The sequence below is a fragment of the Myripristis murdjan genome, chromosome 18 (assembly GCF_902150065.1).
Source record: "Myripristis murdjan chromosome 18, fMyrMur1.1, whole genome shotgun sequence".
Taxonomy (NCBI): Eukaryota; Metazoa; Chordata; class Actinopteri; order Holocentriformes; family Holocentridae; genus Myripristis; species Myripristis murdjan.
Window position 1 is genome coordinate 16025079 of NC_043997.1, and position 12168 is coordinate 16037246.

The 12168-nt window shown below is 41.2% G+C and overlaps 1 protein-coding gene across 5 annotated transcripts in view; it reads left to right on the forward strand.

Annotated features, from left to right (window-relative positions):
- Positions 1 to 12168, forward strand: part of LOC115377074 (glucosidase 2 subunit beta-like) — a 133971-nt gene that overhangs the window by 51298 nt on the left and 70505 nt on the right. For all 5 annotated transcript variants that reach the window (XM_030076941.1, XM_030076943.1, XM_030076944.1 and 2 more), the window contains exon 10: positions 5425 to 5494. In XM_030076941.1, coding sequence (XP_029932801.1) covers positions 5425 to 5494 — 70 coding nt within the window. The remainder of the gene's footprint in view (positions 1 to 5424; positions 5495 to 12168) is intronic.

Genomic DNA, 12168 nt, shown 5'->3' on the forward strand with positions numbered 1-12168 from the left:
ATGAAAATTATGATTGGTAACTGCATATCTATACATGAATAATGCACTGCATGTACCAGGTGAAATTTCCTGTATTTTTTCATATTGCAACATATATCGCAGAATAAATAGATATCACAATATCACTTTTTTCTCAATATCATGCAGCCATCTATCTATCTATCTATCTATCTATCGGTCTGTATATCTGTATATCTGTCTATGCACTAAAATGCTTATATGCTAATTTTACTTAATTTTTCCCAAATTAAGACTCTCTCTCTCTCTCTCTCTCTCTCTCTCTCACACACACACACACACACGCACACACACACACACACACACACACACACACACACACACACACACACACACACACACACACACACACACACACACACACAAAACACACACATTGGTTTCACTATTGTTGGGAAATTGTGTTGATTTACATTTATTCTGTATAGCCTTTCTGTAATCTTAGCCATAACCAAGTCATGCCTAACCCTAACCCTTACCCTAAATTTAACCCAACCCTAATTCTAACCTTGACCAATAAACCAGAGTTAGCAAAATGTCCTCACAACCCCAATTGTATTCACAAGAACAGTGGTTTTCCAATAGTTGGTCCTCATAAGTATAGCTAAACAAGCCCATGCCTGTGCACACACACACACACACACACACACACAAACTCAGGCTGAACAATGCCACATTCATCACACGTAGTCTTTTCCACTACATCGATACCATTTGTGGTCCTCGCATGTTTCTTCCCAGCAAACATGACTCATACTGTAAAAAGGTGCAAAATGTGCAGCTGCAGTCACCACTTTAGTCTTCCTCAGTATCAAACACAATCTTATTCAACTCATGTTTGAAAGTAAAACATGACAACTTGTGTTTGTAGAGACGAAAAGCTTCCCCCTGCGCAATAGATGTTTTTTTTTTTTTTTTTGAGAGAGAGTGCCATTAAAATTAATCAAAAGATTCACTCGTTAAAAACCACCCTGACTCACTCCGTCACTCTTCTCGCTGTGAGCTGGGGAGACAGAAGAAGAAAGTGCCAGCAGCTATGTATGGGATCGGAAAAGGAAAACCACTCAGGGCGACTTTGTCCTCTGTTTGAACAGTGCCGCAGAGGGGGAAGAGGAGTGGGTGGGTGGGTGGGGGGGGGATTAGGGAGGGGGTAGGAGACAGAAGAAGTTTCTCACAGCTGCCCAGCCTGAGGCCCAAGATCTGTGGCGCTTCCCTTGTCACCGCGTCACCAGCCATCCGCTCTCGCCTGTCATTATTTTACCTCTCACTGAGCGTACACCCCCCCTCCACCAACACACACACACACAGATAATGCTGGCCCACACACACTCCCTGCGCTGCCTTGATCCACTCTTTGCTGCTGCCAGCATCAGCTCCTCAGACATGGTGCAACTTAAAGTGGGGTGGATTGAACAAGAATTTGTTGACATTCCTAGGTGGTAAATACAAGACAGGGTATTCTTACTAAAATGCTGCATGGTGGTACAAGATATGGCCACATATTTCTGCTTTCGGTTCTTAAATATTGCGACAAAAATATAGGATTACATCACTTTTTTCCATTGTTATCCTACTGACATACCAATAAAGGGGCTTAAAATAATAGCATTTTACAGTGATCCTTGTTTTTATAGTAATCAGATAAAGCACTTATCATGATTACCAGTTTGTTGTTAAACCATGATAAAATATTTGAGATTAGGTACGCAATCTAAAATTCGAATTAACACGGAAACTGTAAAAAGTTATTATTTTTGCGATACATGCTGTCTAGTAGTGATGCTTAGGTCAAGGCTTTTAATACCTCCACCCATCCGAGCCATTATGAGAGCCAATCTGCAACGCTCCACCCGGCTAAAATATGGGTTAATTAACCACCTGGACCCGACCTGACCCAACCCGCAAACCTCCAAATTTAGCAGATTTGACCTGTACCTGTCTTATGGCTAAGGCATCATCACTATGGCAATCAGTGACAAAATCAGTATTCGAATATTTACCGCAATAATAGTGATATGAAAACCATGATAATTTTGGTGACAACAGTTGTGATTCTGAATTTTCTTATCTTCGCATCTCTGGCACTTAGTATTACCACATTGCTCTTTTGCTGGTCAAACGTTTACAAATAATAGTAAATTGTGGCAATACTCAAAGATTCTTTGGGATTAAAAGGGCAGTAGAAGTTTACATGGCAAATCCTCACCAACGACAGCAGCTTCCCTTTAAATTACATCTTCAAACAGAGGGCTGTGTCAGACTTCTGTCACTGTCCAGTGGGATTTGTGGCTTCCCGCTCTGTGCAATGTCTTGCATTGGCAAGGGCTGCATGGTAGTGACAGATCCATCACAACCTTTCACCTTTGCCCAACATCACTGACCTGCTACAAGATGCCTGCAGGACCTTGGCTGTTGAACTCACTGGCCTGCTCTTCTGGAAACAGCCAGCCAGAGAAAAGCGGAAGCAAGACTGTATAGGAATACCACCCAGATGTACGCGACAGACACACATGCCACACACAGACATGCTGAAAGCAAACATATATATTGCATTTAAAGATGCAAAGCACATGACACATTAAATATTTGCGACAATATGTGATAAAATAGCACACAAACACTTAGCAACTGACATACTGCTGGGGGAATTCAGTTTAACACACACAGAAGGAGGCCATGTCTCTCCTAGTTGGCTGTCATGAATATAGGTCTGCCAAATGAACAACAAAAAACCTCCAAGAGTGTACGAAAGTGTTACATAAGTTAGGATTCTCTGTTGATTTGGACCTTAAGTCGGTGCACAGGCGGCTATTTAAATTGCATCAGTTCCTCTGATGTAAATGTGTATAGCCTTCAACTCCCTGAGAGCTTTTAGCCATTTATTTTGATTAGGGCTGTATTTATAAGATAAGTCTCTTAAGTAAGTCGCATGGGAAGATGGGCTGGCGAGGATGGTGGTGGGGGAACAAAATGAAGTCTGTTTGATGATTATAAACTCGGAAATATCTGCTTGTCAATTAATTAAGCGCTTCCTGGGTATGCGCTCCTCTTTTCATTTACTGGGCCTGTCTCTCGGTGGACAAATACTCGCGGTGCACCCACTGTATGTCTAAGCCGTAAAACACATCTCTGGCAGCCGGGGAACGGAGAATAAAGACCCTTCAAAGGCAGACACTTTTCTAGAGCAAGCCTTTTCATGTGCTGGCTGGTTTTTAAGGGAGCAGTGTATCTGGCTGCTTGAAGGGTTTACTGTGTCGGTGTCCCATTCTCAAACACAAACAAGCACTGGAGAATGATGTGGGAATGAAAAGCTAGGTAGACCGAGAGGACTCCGCTTGGAGTGATGCCTCCGTTATTGTGCCTCTTGGAGTGTGACAACACGCGCAAGAGACTTATCTTGTCGAGGATACGGCAATGTGAGCTTTGACTTTTGTCATGAGGGTAGTTCAGTCTGTTTTTTCATTCTGCGGTTGACACTGTAGTGAAACAAAAGTAGTATTAAACTAATGAAAAGTGTATTGTGCATCAAAAGTTGAATAAGAATCAAGCGAGCACACTGTTCATTCCTTCAGTTGGGTCATACTGTACATATCAGGTAATTTCCAGACAAGTATGCTAAACAGGATAAAATTTTGTAATGTTTACCAAAAACACAAAACACAAAAACACTAGTGCAACTAGTGTTGCAAATAAATGTATTATTACAAGTTAATCTCATGAAATAGGTGTGTAAAGTGTTCATCTGAGTAGTTACAATTACACAAACATATGTAAGTGTCATGCAAGACCAAGAACACAAGTAATTAAATTAAGATTTAATTTAATTACTTTAGAGGAATAATTTGTTCACACTAGCTGCTACCTGTAATGCACCATCATAGTCACTTTAAGTTAGCATGGCAAGTTTTCCAAAGATAGGACTAACCTAATGTATTGTGCATGGTTAATGCTTACTGTGTGGCTTAATGTGCACAAGCTTTGTATAAATGGAGGCATGGCATTTGAATAGCTTGGTTTTCAAGCTTGCTCGTGACACCCGAATTGTGCTATTTTGGCCACATGTTCTCACTTTTGTCTATTTGTGTGTGAAGTATGAATCGATATGGGGCAAAAGCTATGCTGTTGCCCTCCCTTGCTTAAAACAGAGCAGAATCACTGCAGCCTGGTTAATAAAGGGAAAAACCATCAGTGCGTTTTCGGGTGGAGCTGCTAATCTAAAAAATAAAAAAATCTTGACTTAACTTTCAAAAATCATAGGAATGACATTTTCGAATTTGTTACTTTAAACCACTTGTCTAACAGTGAAGCACAATACTCGATGACACGTTCTCTCATGGGTCTTTCGCATGACAATTTCCACGACTCCTTTTTTTCCCCTATTTTGCTCTGTCAGAATATTCTGAACCGCAAATACTTGATGCAACGTCAGAATGATCTTAAGCAGATTTTTGTTCTCCTCAGAGGTGGTGAGTCACTTTCCATTTGGCAACGCCTCTCACTCACACAGTAGAGATTACAGTCTGGTTCCCAGCGGAGGGAAAATGACAGTATTCACCACGCGCTAAGTCATCAAACAAGACCCATATTTCCACTGTCCCGTATGTGGAAATCATATCATATTTAGTCCTTTTCTGCATCACGAACTCTCCGAAAAGAACTGATGCTTTTTACTGTAGGTTGTTATTGTCATGACAGACGTTGTTCAGGGACTTTCTCTGCCTTTTTTTTTTTTTTTTTTTTTTTTAAACAGGGAATGCCCACAAGAATCAACAACAGAATATAGCATAGCTGTAATGGCACACGTTTGATTGCAGAGATAAATACTTTCCTTACCTCAGGTAGATTTCCAACCAGAAAGAAATGTCAATATTATGATGTTCTGTATATCAATATTATACTGCCATAGCATAACAATCAGCAAGCTTTACTTTCACAGGAACCTACACTAGAATTAGTAATTATCCTTCACCGAAACCTCCCACAACCTGGAGGTCCAGAATTTGATTTGACAGATATTGCTAATTGAATGCCATCTCAAACCGTATGACATGAAATTGCACTGGCTCCGCCTGTTTTTCCCCAGTGACCTAAAACAGAACACTAGCATCCAGGCATGTCGTCTTTCATTAAACTGTCTTTCAAGGGCTCCTGAGACCCTCTTATAGCACTGAAGGAACCTTGTGTGTTGCAACATCAAGTGCACAGCATCTTCAATATCTGCTGGGAGGTGTATGTGAGAGTCATGGGCTTAGAAAATCACTCCCTGCACCCCCCCTTTGCTTTGTCACACGCACACACACGTCAGGCTGCTTTATACATTAATGTAGGAGACACCCAAGGTCTTTTAAGTGTATGGATCTTTGACCTTGTTTTCTCTGCCTCTCTCTTTCCATTATATGCTCTTAGATCAAAGGCACATATGGCGTGCCAGCCAGTCTGGCGGATGAAGACCCCAACATCGAGGCGGCTGAGAGGGGTAAATTATTAAACCTTATCACCTTCCTTTCTGTCCTCGCTGTGCCTGTGAACCCCTCAAAACCCCATGTCTCTCCCTCCTACCCATCATGCTTCACTATATAGCTGTTAGCTCAACATTGATGGGTAATGCTGGGAGATTGTGTTTGTCTCCATATGTGCACATATTCTTGTGCACATATGTGTTATTTGCAGGAATTAGAGGAAAACAGACATGAAGAAAACCCACAGTGTTTTCCCCAGTCATGCCTGTGACACAGTCATAGTACAGCTCCAAGGCCATTTAAGCCTTAATTTCTGTCTTACAGACCAGGGTTGTTGGCTTTCATAACTTGCTAACTCTTCTTCTAAAACATGAAATGATGATCATGCCCCAGTTTATACTTCTGGAATACATGATTTCAGGTGAACACGAGTCTTTGTATATATGTATACCAAAACACAAGCATAATGTCAGTAGACGTGCTGCTACCTGTAGAGGTACTTACGTCAGATGAGTAGGTAACTTATTCAGGGAAAAATGTGTTAGTTTACACCCTGATTAACTTGTGTGAAAGACAGACACACTTCATATTGGGAAATATTCATTCTGCTCTGTTGTTAGCTATAGCCTGCCTTGAACAAAGAAAACAGGTGAAACAACTTGAGTAACTTGTATTGTGTAGTATACTATATTATTTGTTTTTCATTGGCTTAGCTAGCAGGAGCTTTGATTCGTAACTTGTGTGAATGGCAGGCACAATATATGTTGTGAAATGTATTTTTTGCTTGGTGTTAGATGTAGGTTTAACTTTGGAGACTTTGAAAGATGTCTCTAGGCTACAGAGCTGTCCAGTAAGGGTTACTCTTATCAATTTGTCTGGAAGGCACACACATGTGGTAAGGTAGAAATATATGTTTTCAGTGAGCATCCACAAAGTCAATTACACTTAGATAGGGTAGCTAATGAAAATAGTTAATGTAGTTAGCTAACTAAAGAAGAAATACAAAACTTACTATCCATTTCATTGGCAGCACCAACTTGTCTCCAAGCCTGATGCCAATTGTTGTATCATGGTATTCTCTGTTTCTGAAAACAATGTAATACAGAGTGGGCGGAAACAGGCACAATGAAGTTTTCCTCCATTGTCTTTGTTTACAATGAACCTAACAACAGAATCAAGACTTGCCTTACCGGGAGCTTCGCTTAAAAAGTGAGGCACCCCAAGCAGATAAACATGAGGGAACCTGAAGTGCAAAAGCAGCATGCAAAACACTTAATTCTCTGTGGGAACAATAGAAAAGTATCTCATACTGCTCGCACTGAGCGCTTAAATACCCTTAGAGCTATGATAGTAGGGCCTCTGTACAGATCACGAAATCTGGCCACAAACTCTAAATGACCGGATGGTTATCATCAAGATGATCCTCTTAAGGTATCTTTCCTAGTTTATTATGTGTCAGTGGTCAGCAGGACTGGTTTGGCACATGGTAGGTTTTCACTGGAAGGCAACAAACACCTTCTTATACTTGTCCACATTAAACTATGCAAAGACCAAAATATTTGTGTTGAACATGATCCACAAGTGGTGCACACAGCTTGCCTTGGGTCAAATGTGTCCAAAGGTGTTGTTGAACAAACTTTGGTCAGTGGAAACCTTTTAGGTTAGCTTATTGTAGAGTGAAATTCAATATGCTGTTACGACTAGAAATGGTCAAAGGCAGTGCAGTAAAGGATTTGAGGCTCCCTGGTCTCTTTTGGCTTTGATGCAGGTTGTTGTCCGGAATCAAAGACTCCTTTGCTCTTCTAGACGGTCTTTTCCCCTTCTTGGGCTAGATGTTACACTCTGTATGCATCAACCTTTTGGGAGTAGGAATTGGAAGTTGGACTTTTTCGAAGTGTCTTGAATTTTTTCTTCAGGTTTTACGGCTCATTATGTTGTAGAGTCACTTGTGAATTGTATTGACACTGCTGTCACGTTTCACTGAATCCTTTCTTTCTTTCTTTCTTTCTTTTTTCTTTCTTTCTTTCTTTCTTTCTTTCTTTCTTTCTTTCTTTCTTTCTTTCTTTCTTTCTTTCTCACAAGAATGATTATTTCACCAACATTATTCCTAACCTCTATTCTGGGCATAAAGAGTACAGCTCATGCACCAGTGCATTCTTGGAGAGTTCTGTACATTTACCACAAACTTTCTTTCCTCATCCACCACATAATATAGCTATATTTAAGTAAATTAATTATCTTAACATGTAAGTACATATTTATAGTAAATACATACATACTTACGTAAATACATATGTATTCATTTGTTTTTAGCATTAACATGAGTTGGGAAATACATTGTAAGCAAACCCTTTGAATCAACGCAACCACAAGACTTTCTTCATCGTGGCTGTAACTGCACAAAAAATATGAGGCTGATAGACCCAGTAGCAAGATTAGCTGCGGGCACACAGATACACAAACACATGCAACCAAACGTATGATCTGTGGAGATAAAAATATGTCCTTAAATATGTCCTTTTAAATAATATACATGTCCCATAAAATGAATATTCAGTGTTTCATTTTCATCACCATAGCACAAGTCCCTTGCCATGATGCTGCCGTGTTCATTGCCAAGTTGGCGTGGATGTGTTGGACTGTGGAAGAGGAGCTTCTCGCTGGCAATGACAACAGCATATTTGCTGTTACAGAGCAGTGAAGCATAAAAGTTTCTATTAATACGAGTAACTTGTACCTCAGCTTCTGACATCTGTTGAGCATCAAAGACAGTGACTGACAATATCACCATCAAATGAGCATGACTAGTTCTACAGGACTGGTGATGGCAGTGTTGAAACTCATTTGTCAGGGTAGAATGCAAAGTAGAAACTTTGCATGGAATTGCCAAGTGCTCCTTTAGCTTTAGGATATGTGGTTTATACTGGCATCTTCATAATGTATAATGTGTGCAAAAGTACTGTTGAATTGTGCAGGCAAAGGAGGTAAAAATGAAATTGTCCCTGTGGCATTTTTAACCAAGGGGTTGAATCGAAGGTTCATGGTACACCAACCAGCTGGTCTTTTCCAAAACTGCAATTGCAAAATACAGGCCATCCATGCAAGAGAGCTTTGTTTACCATGTCTCCTACACCTCCTCCCTCGGCCATAACTCCAACCTAAATTGAAGTGAGAATGCACTTCCTCCAGATATGTGGTTGAAGTGGAAGGCTGTGTGCCTGTGTCGTGTTTTGTTTTCAAGGTGATCTGGCTAGTTTACTCCCCCCCCACACCACCAGCCTATTCTCCCACTCCAGCTGCTGTGAGGAGCCAGGCCTAGGTATTTATGGCCAGCATAAAAATGTGTGTATTCCCTGTCACCCTACAGCTTGGATTTACAGCACAGCTGACAAACACACTGAATTAAAAAGGAGTGTCCAATTTGTATAGGAGTTTAGAGCCTGTCTGTTGTGCATGCTCCTGGTGGATTCTGCTGTTCATACATGTGTGTGTGTGCACGTGTCTCCCTGTCCATGTGCACCTCCTGCTACGTGAATATGTGTCTCTCTGTGTGTGTGTGTGTGTGTGTGTGTGTGTGTGTGTATGTGTCTGTGTGTATCTGTATCTGCCTGTGTGTATTTCTCAGTGTGCGCGAGTCAGTGTGTGCACACCAAGCCCGCCTGCTCTGAAACACCAGCAACAGATAACAGATGGTCCCCCTGCATTAGAAGTGTTTTATTTCCCTGCGGAAGCCAGATATGTCAAAAATAAGCATGTGCAACATTAGTCATTTGGAATATTCATGCCCCTGCCGTCCGCCGGTTTCCTTTTCACAGCCAAAATACCACCAGCCCAATTCTCCTAAGGAAGTAAGGGGAATAAGGGGAGAGGGGGAAAAAGCACTCCTCAGCTGAACTGATGGGGGAAAAGACTCAGGCCTACATGCAGCTCTAAATGAAGGATTTTTTTCCCTCTCCTGGTCGCTTATTTAGCAGGGCCAGGGCCATAATTAAAAAAGGGATGCAGAACGTAGACCGAATCTAGAATATTCGTCTTAAGAACCACAACCGCAACACACACACAGACTCACACAGTGTAACCTCAACCAGTAGTGGATTATACTTCTTATGCCTCTCCTCATAGACTAGCTACTCGATTGTAGAGGGCTAATGGCAGCTCTTCTTTCCCCTCGTCTACTCTTGTCTCAGCTCGTCTCCTCTCCTCTCCTCATCTCGTCTCCTCTCTCTCCTCTCCTCCCGTCTCATCTCATCTCATCTCCTCCTCTCATCTCATCTCCTCCTCTCCTCTCTCACCTCTTTAACAGTCAGATCCTTGCCAGCTTATGTCTCTGCCTCCTCTCCTCCCCAGCTTTCTATCTGCCCTTTTCTTTTACCATCCTCTTCTTCTTCCTCCCCTCCCAGCCCCACTCCCCACTACCACTGCTGAGCGTGGCTGCCATCCTTGTCCTTGGTGGCGGACATGAGCATGCATCATTATCAGGCCTGAATTAACCATCCACGCAGTCGGCAGCCCGGGCCCCACCAGGGGCCAATGCTGCGTTTTCTAACCACTGAAAACATGAATTTTGAGCAGCGCTTTCTCACTTGCCGTGGTCCCTCATGATCAGGGTTAATGCGCAGCAGCATGCGTGAATGATGTGGAAAGAAAAGAGGAGGGAAAAAAAGAGGGAAGGAAAAACTACCAGCATCAGTACACTGCTTATCGCAGAAATGCAATATAATTTATTCGAGAATATGCAAATCCAACAATCACTCTGCCTTGTTTACCGAAGGGACCTGCTGATTCAGAGTGTGAAAGAGAGACAGAGAGAGAGAGAAACACAATCCCAACCACGTCCACATACACGCACAAAGGCAGCCACCAGAAACTAATTTCACTGGTTTTCTTTAGATGTAGGAAATTAAGGGTGTAGGGCAATTTCTTGGCTGTGTCACAGCTGCAAAAAACTCATTCATTTCGGAGAAGCTGCGACGATAACATAAAGAGCATGGGTTGTATGCAGTTCACCTATATGCACGTACCTGGCTTGCTTACAAAGACTATTTGGATCTTCACGATGAGTAACATACTATTTGGAGTGTAATTAATAACAGAATATGCTTCCTATGTGATGGCAAAAACATTAAGAGACATCTGTGAGGGGTCGGGGTTAGCGCGTCTAGAGCTTCCTCATTAATTTACTGTTTAAGGAACCTACAAATGATCCAAAGGAACTCCCTCTTAAGCAACACATTAGATCATGCCTGCCTTACTTGTATATCAACATTAACATATTGTCGTAGCTCTTGCAAACCAACACTACCGCACAACTGCTGAGACAGTCAAAGTCAGCTCCTTTTCTCTTTTTTCCTCACTCGTTTTTCTACTCGTCTCAACGTTTTGGTGACTTTTTCAAAGGCGAGCCACATGTCAGGAATATGAGATTTGCTAATCTCCAATTAGCCACCATACAGCTAGCTACCTCTATAGGCACTTAATTAGCATATTACACTTTTCTGTAGTTGTGCCCCACCATGTTTGCATGCTCATTTTCTCACATATCCCTGCCTCCTACTACTCTAGCAGATTTATGCAATCTATTTAAAAATAAACCAGTTTATAGGATTTTTTTTTTTCATATTGTTTTGTAAAAGAGTAAGGTGAAGGCATTGTTCACCTATATTTATGGATATTTATCACAGCCTATACTGGAAGATGGGAGAAAATCACAAGTTGTAGTGGTGGTGTTACAGTTTTTTTTGTCTGTGATTAAAGTCTGTAAGAAAATATAATATTTTTTACGTGACATATATGAATCATTCGGCCAAATGCAGTAAGTGATACATGAGCAAATTAAATGTTCGTATCCACAATTTGTTCTTATTTTGCTAGTACCCACTGAATTGTGGGAGTCACCAGGGTTTTCATGTATTTGCTTTTCTCTTATGTAAAAGAAAATTTTACAAGTGGCCGAAGGCAGTCCTACCAAGATAAGAAAAAGCTTTTTCATTGTCAGTCCACAAATTGGTTGCCTCACACCTGCAAACAACATACATGCATAGCGACATTTAGATTATTTTATGTTTGTGTGCAGTTATAAGGTTTAGATTATTAAATTACTAATATTTGAATGTGGACATTTGAGAGGTTATTGAAATAACAGTGAAAAGCCTATAGACCGTGCCTGGTATTGAAAATAGTTCTATGCAAAAATGAATTTAAGAGAGTTTGTATAGTAGAGCTCCATCTGCGTCAGTGTTGTGGCTTCAGAAACTGCCCTGTCCTCCTGCAGTCATCACTATGGAGCACTCGGCTCTGACAATGTGTTTTCTGGTCTTCATTTTAATACTCAATATAACCATTTTCATTGTATTTCAGCAACTGTATGTCCCTCTGCTGAGAGGACATTCATAGCATCGCAGATTTTTTTTTGCCATTATTGGCTTTTTGACTTTCCTGTAACACCAGTACTGACTCTGCAAAAACACGTTTTCTTTCCTCTTCTTTTCTTTTTTTAAGTTCATTTAACAGAACTTCAGTTTAGTTCAGACCTTTTATTGTCCCAAGAGGGGAAATTTGACTTGGCTCAGCACAAACCACACAATCACAATCAACTCTGATTTCAGCTGCTGAAGGTCTTTTTCTTCCTACACCTTTATTGTTTGGTGGCATCTCTAATTCCTGGGCATGTACCCGAGTATTTTGCACACGG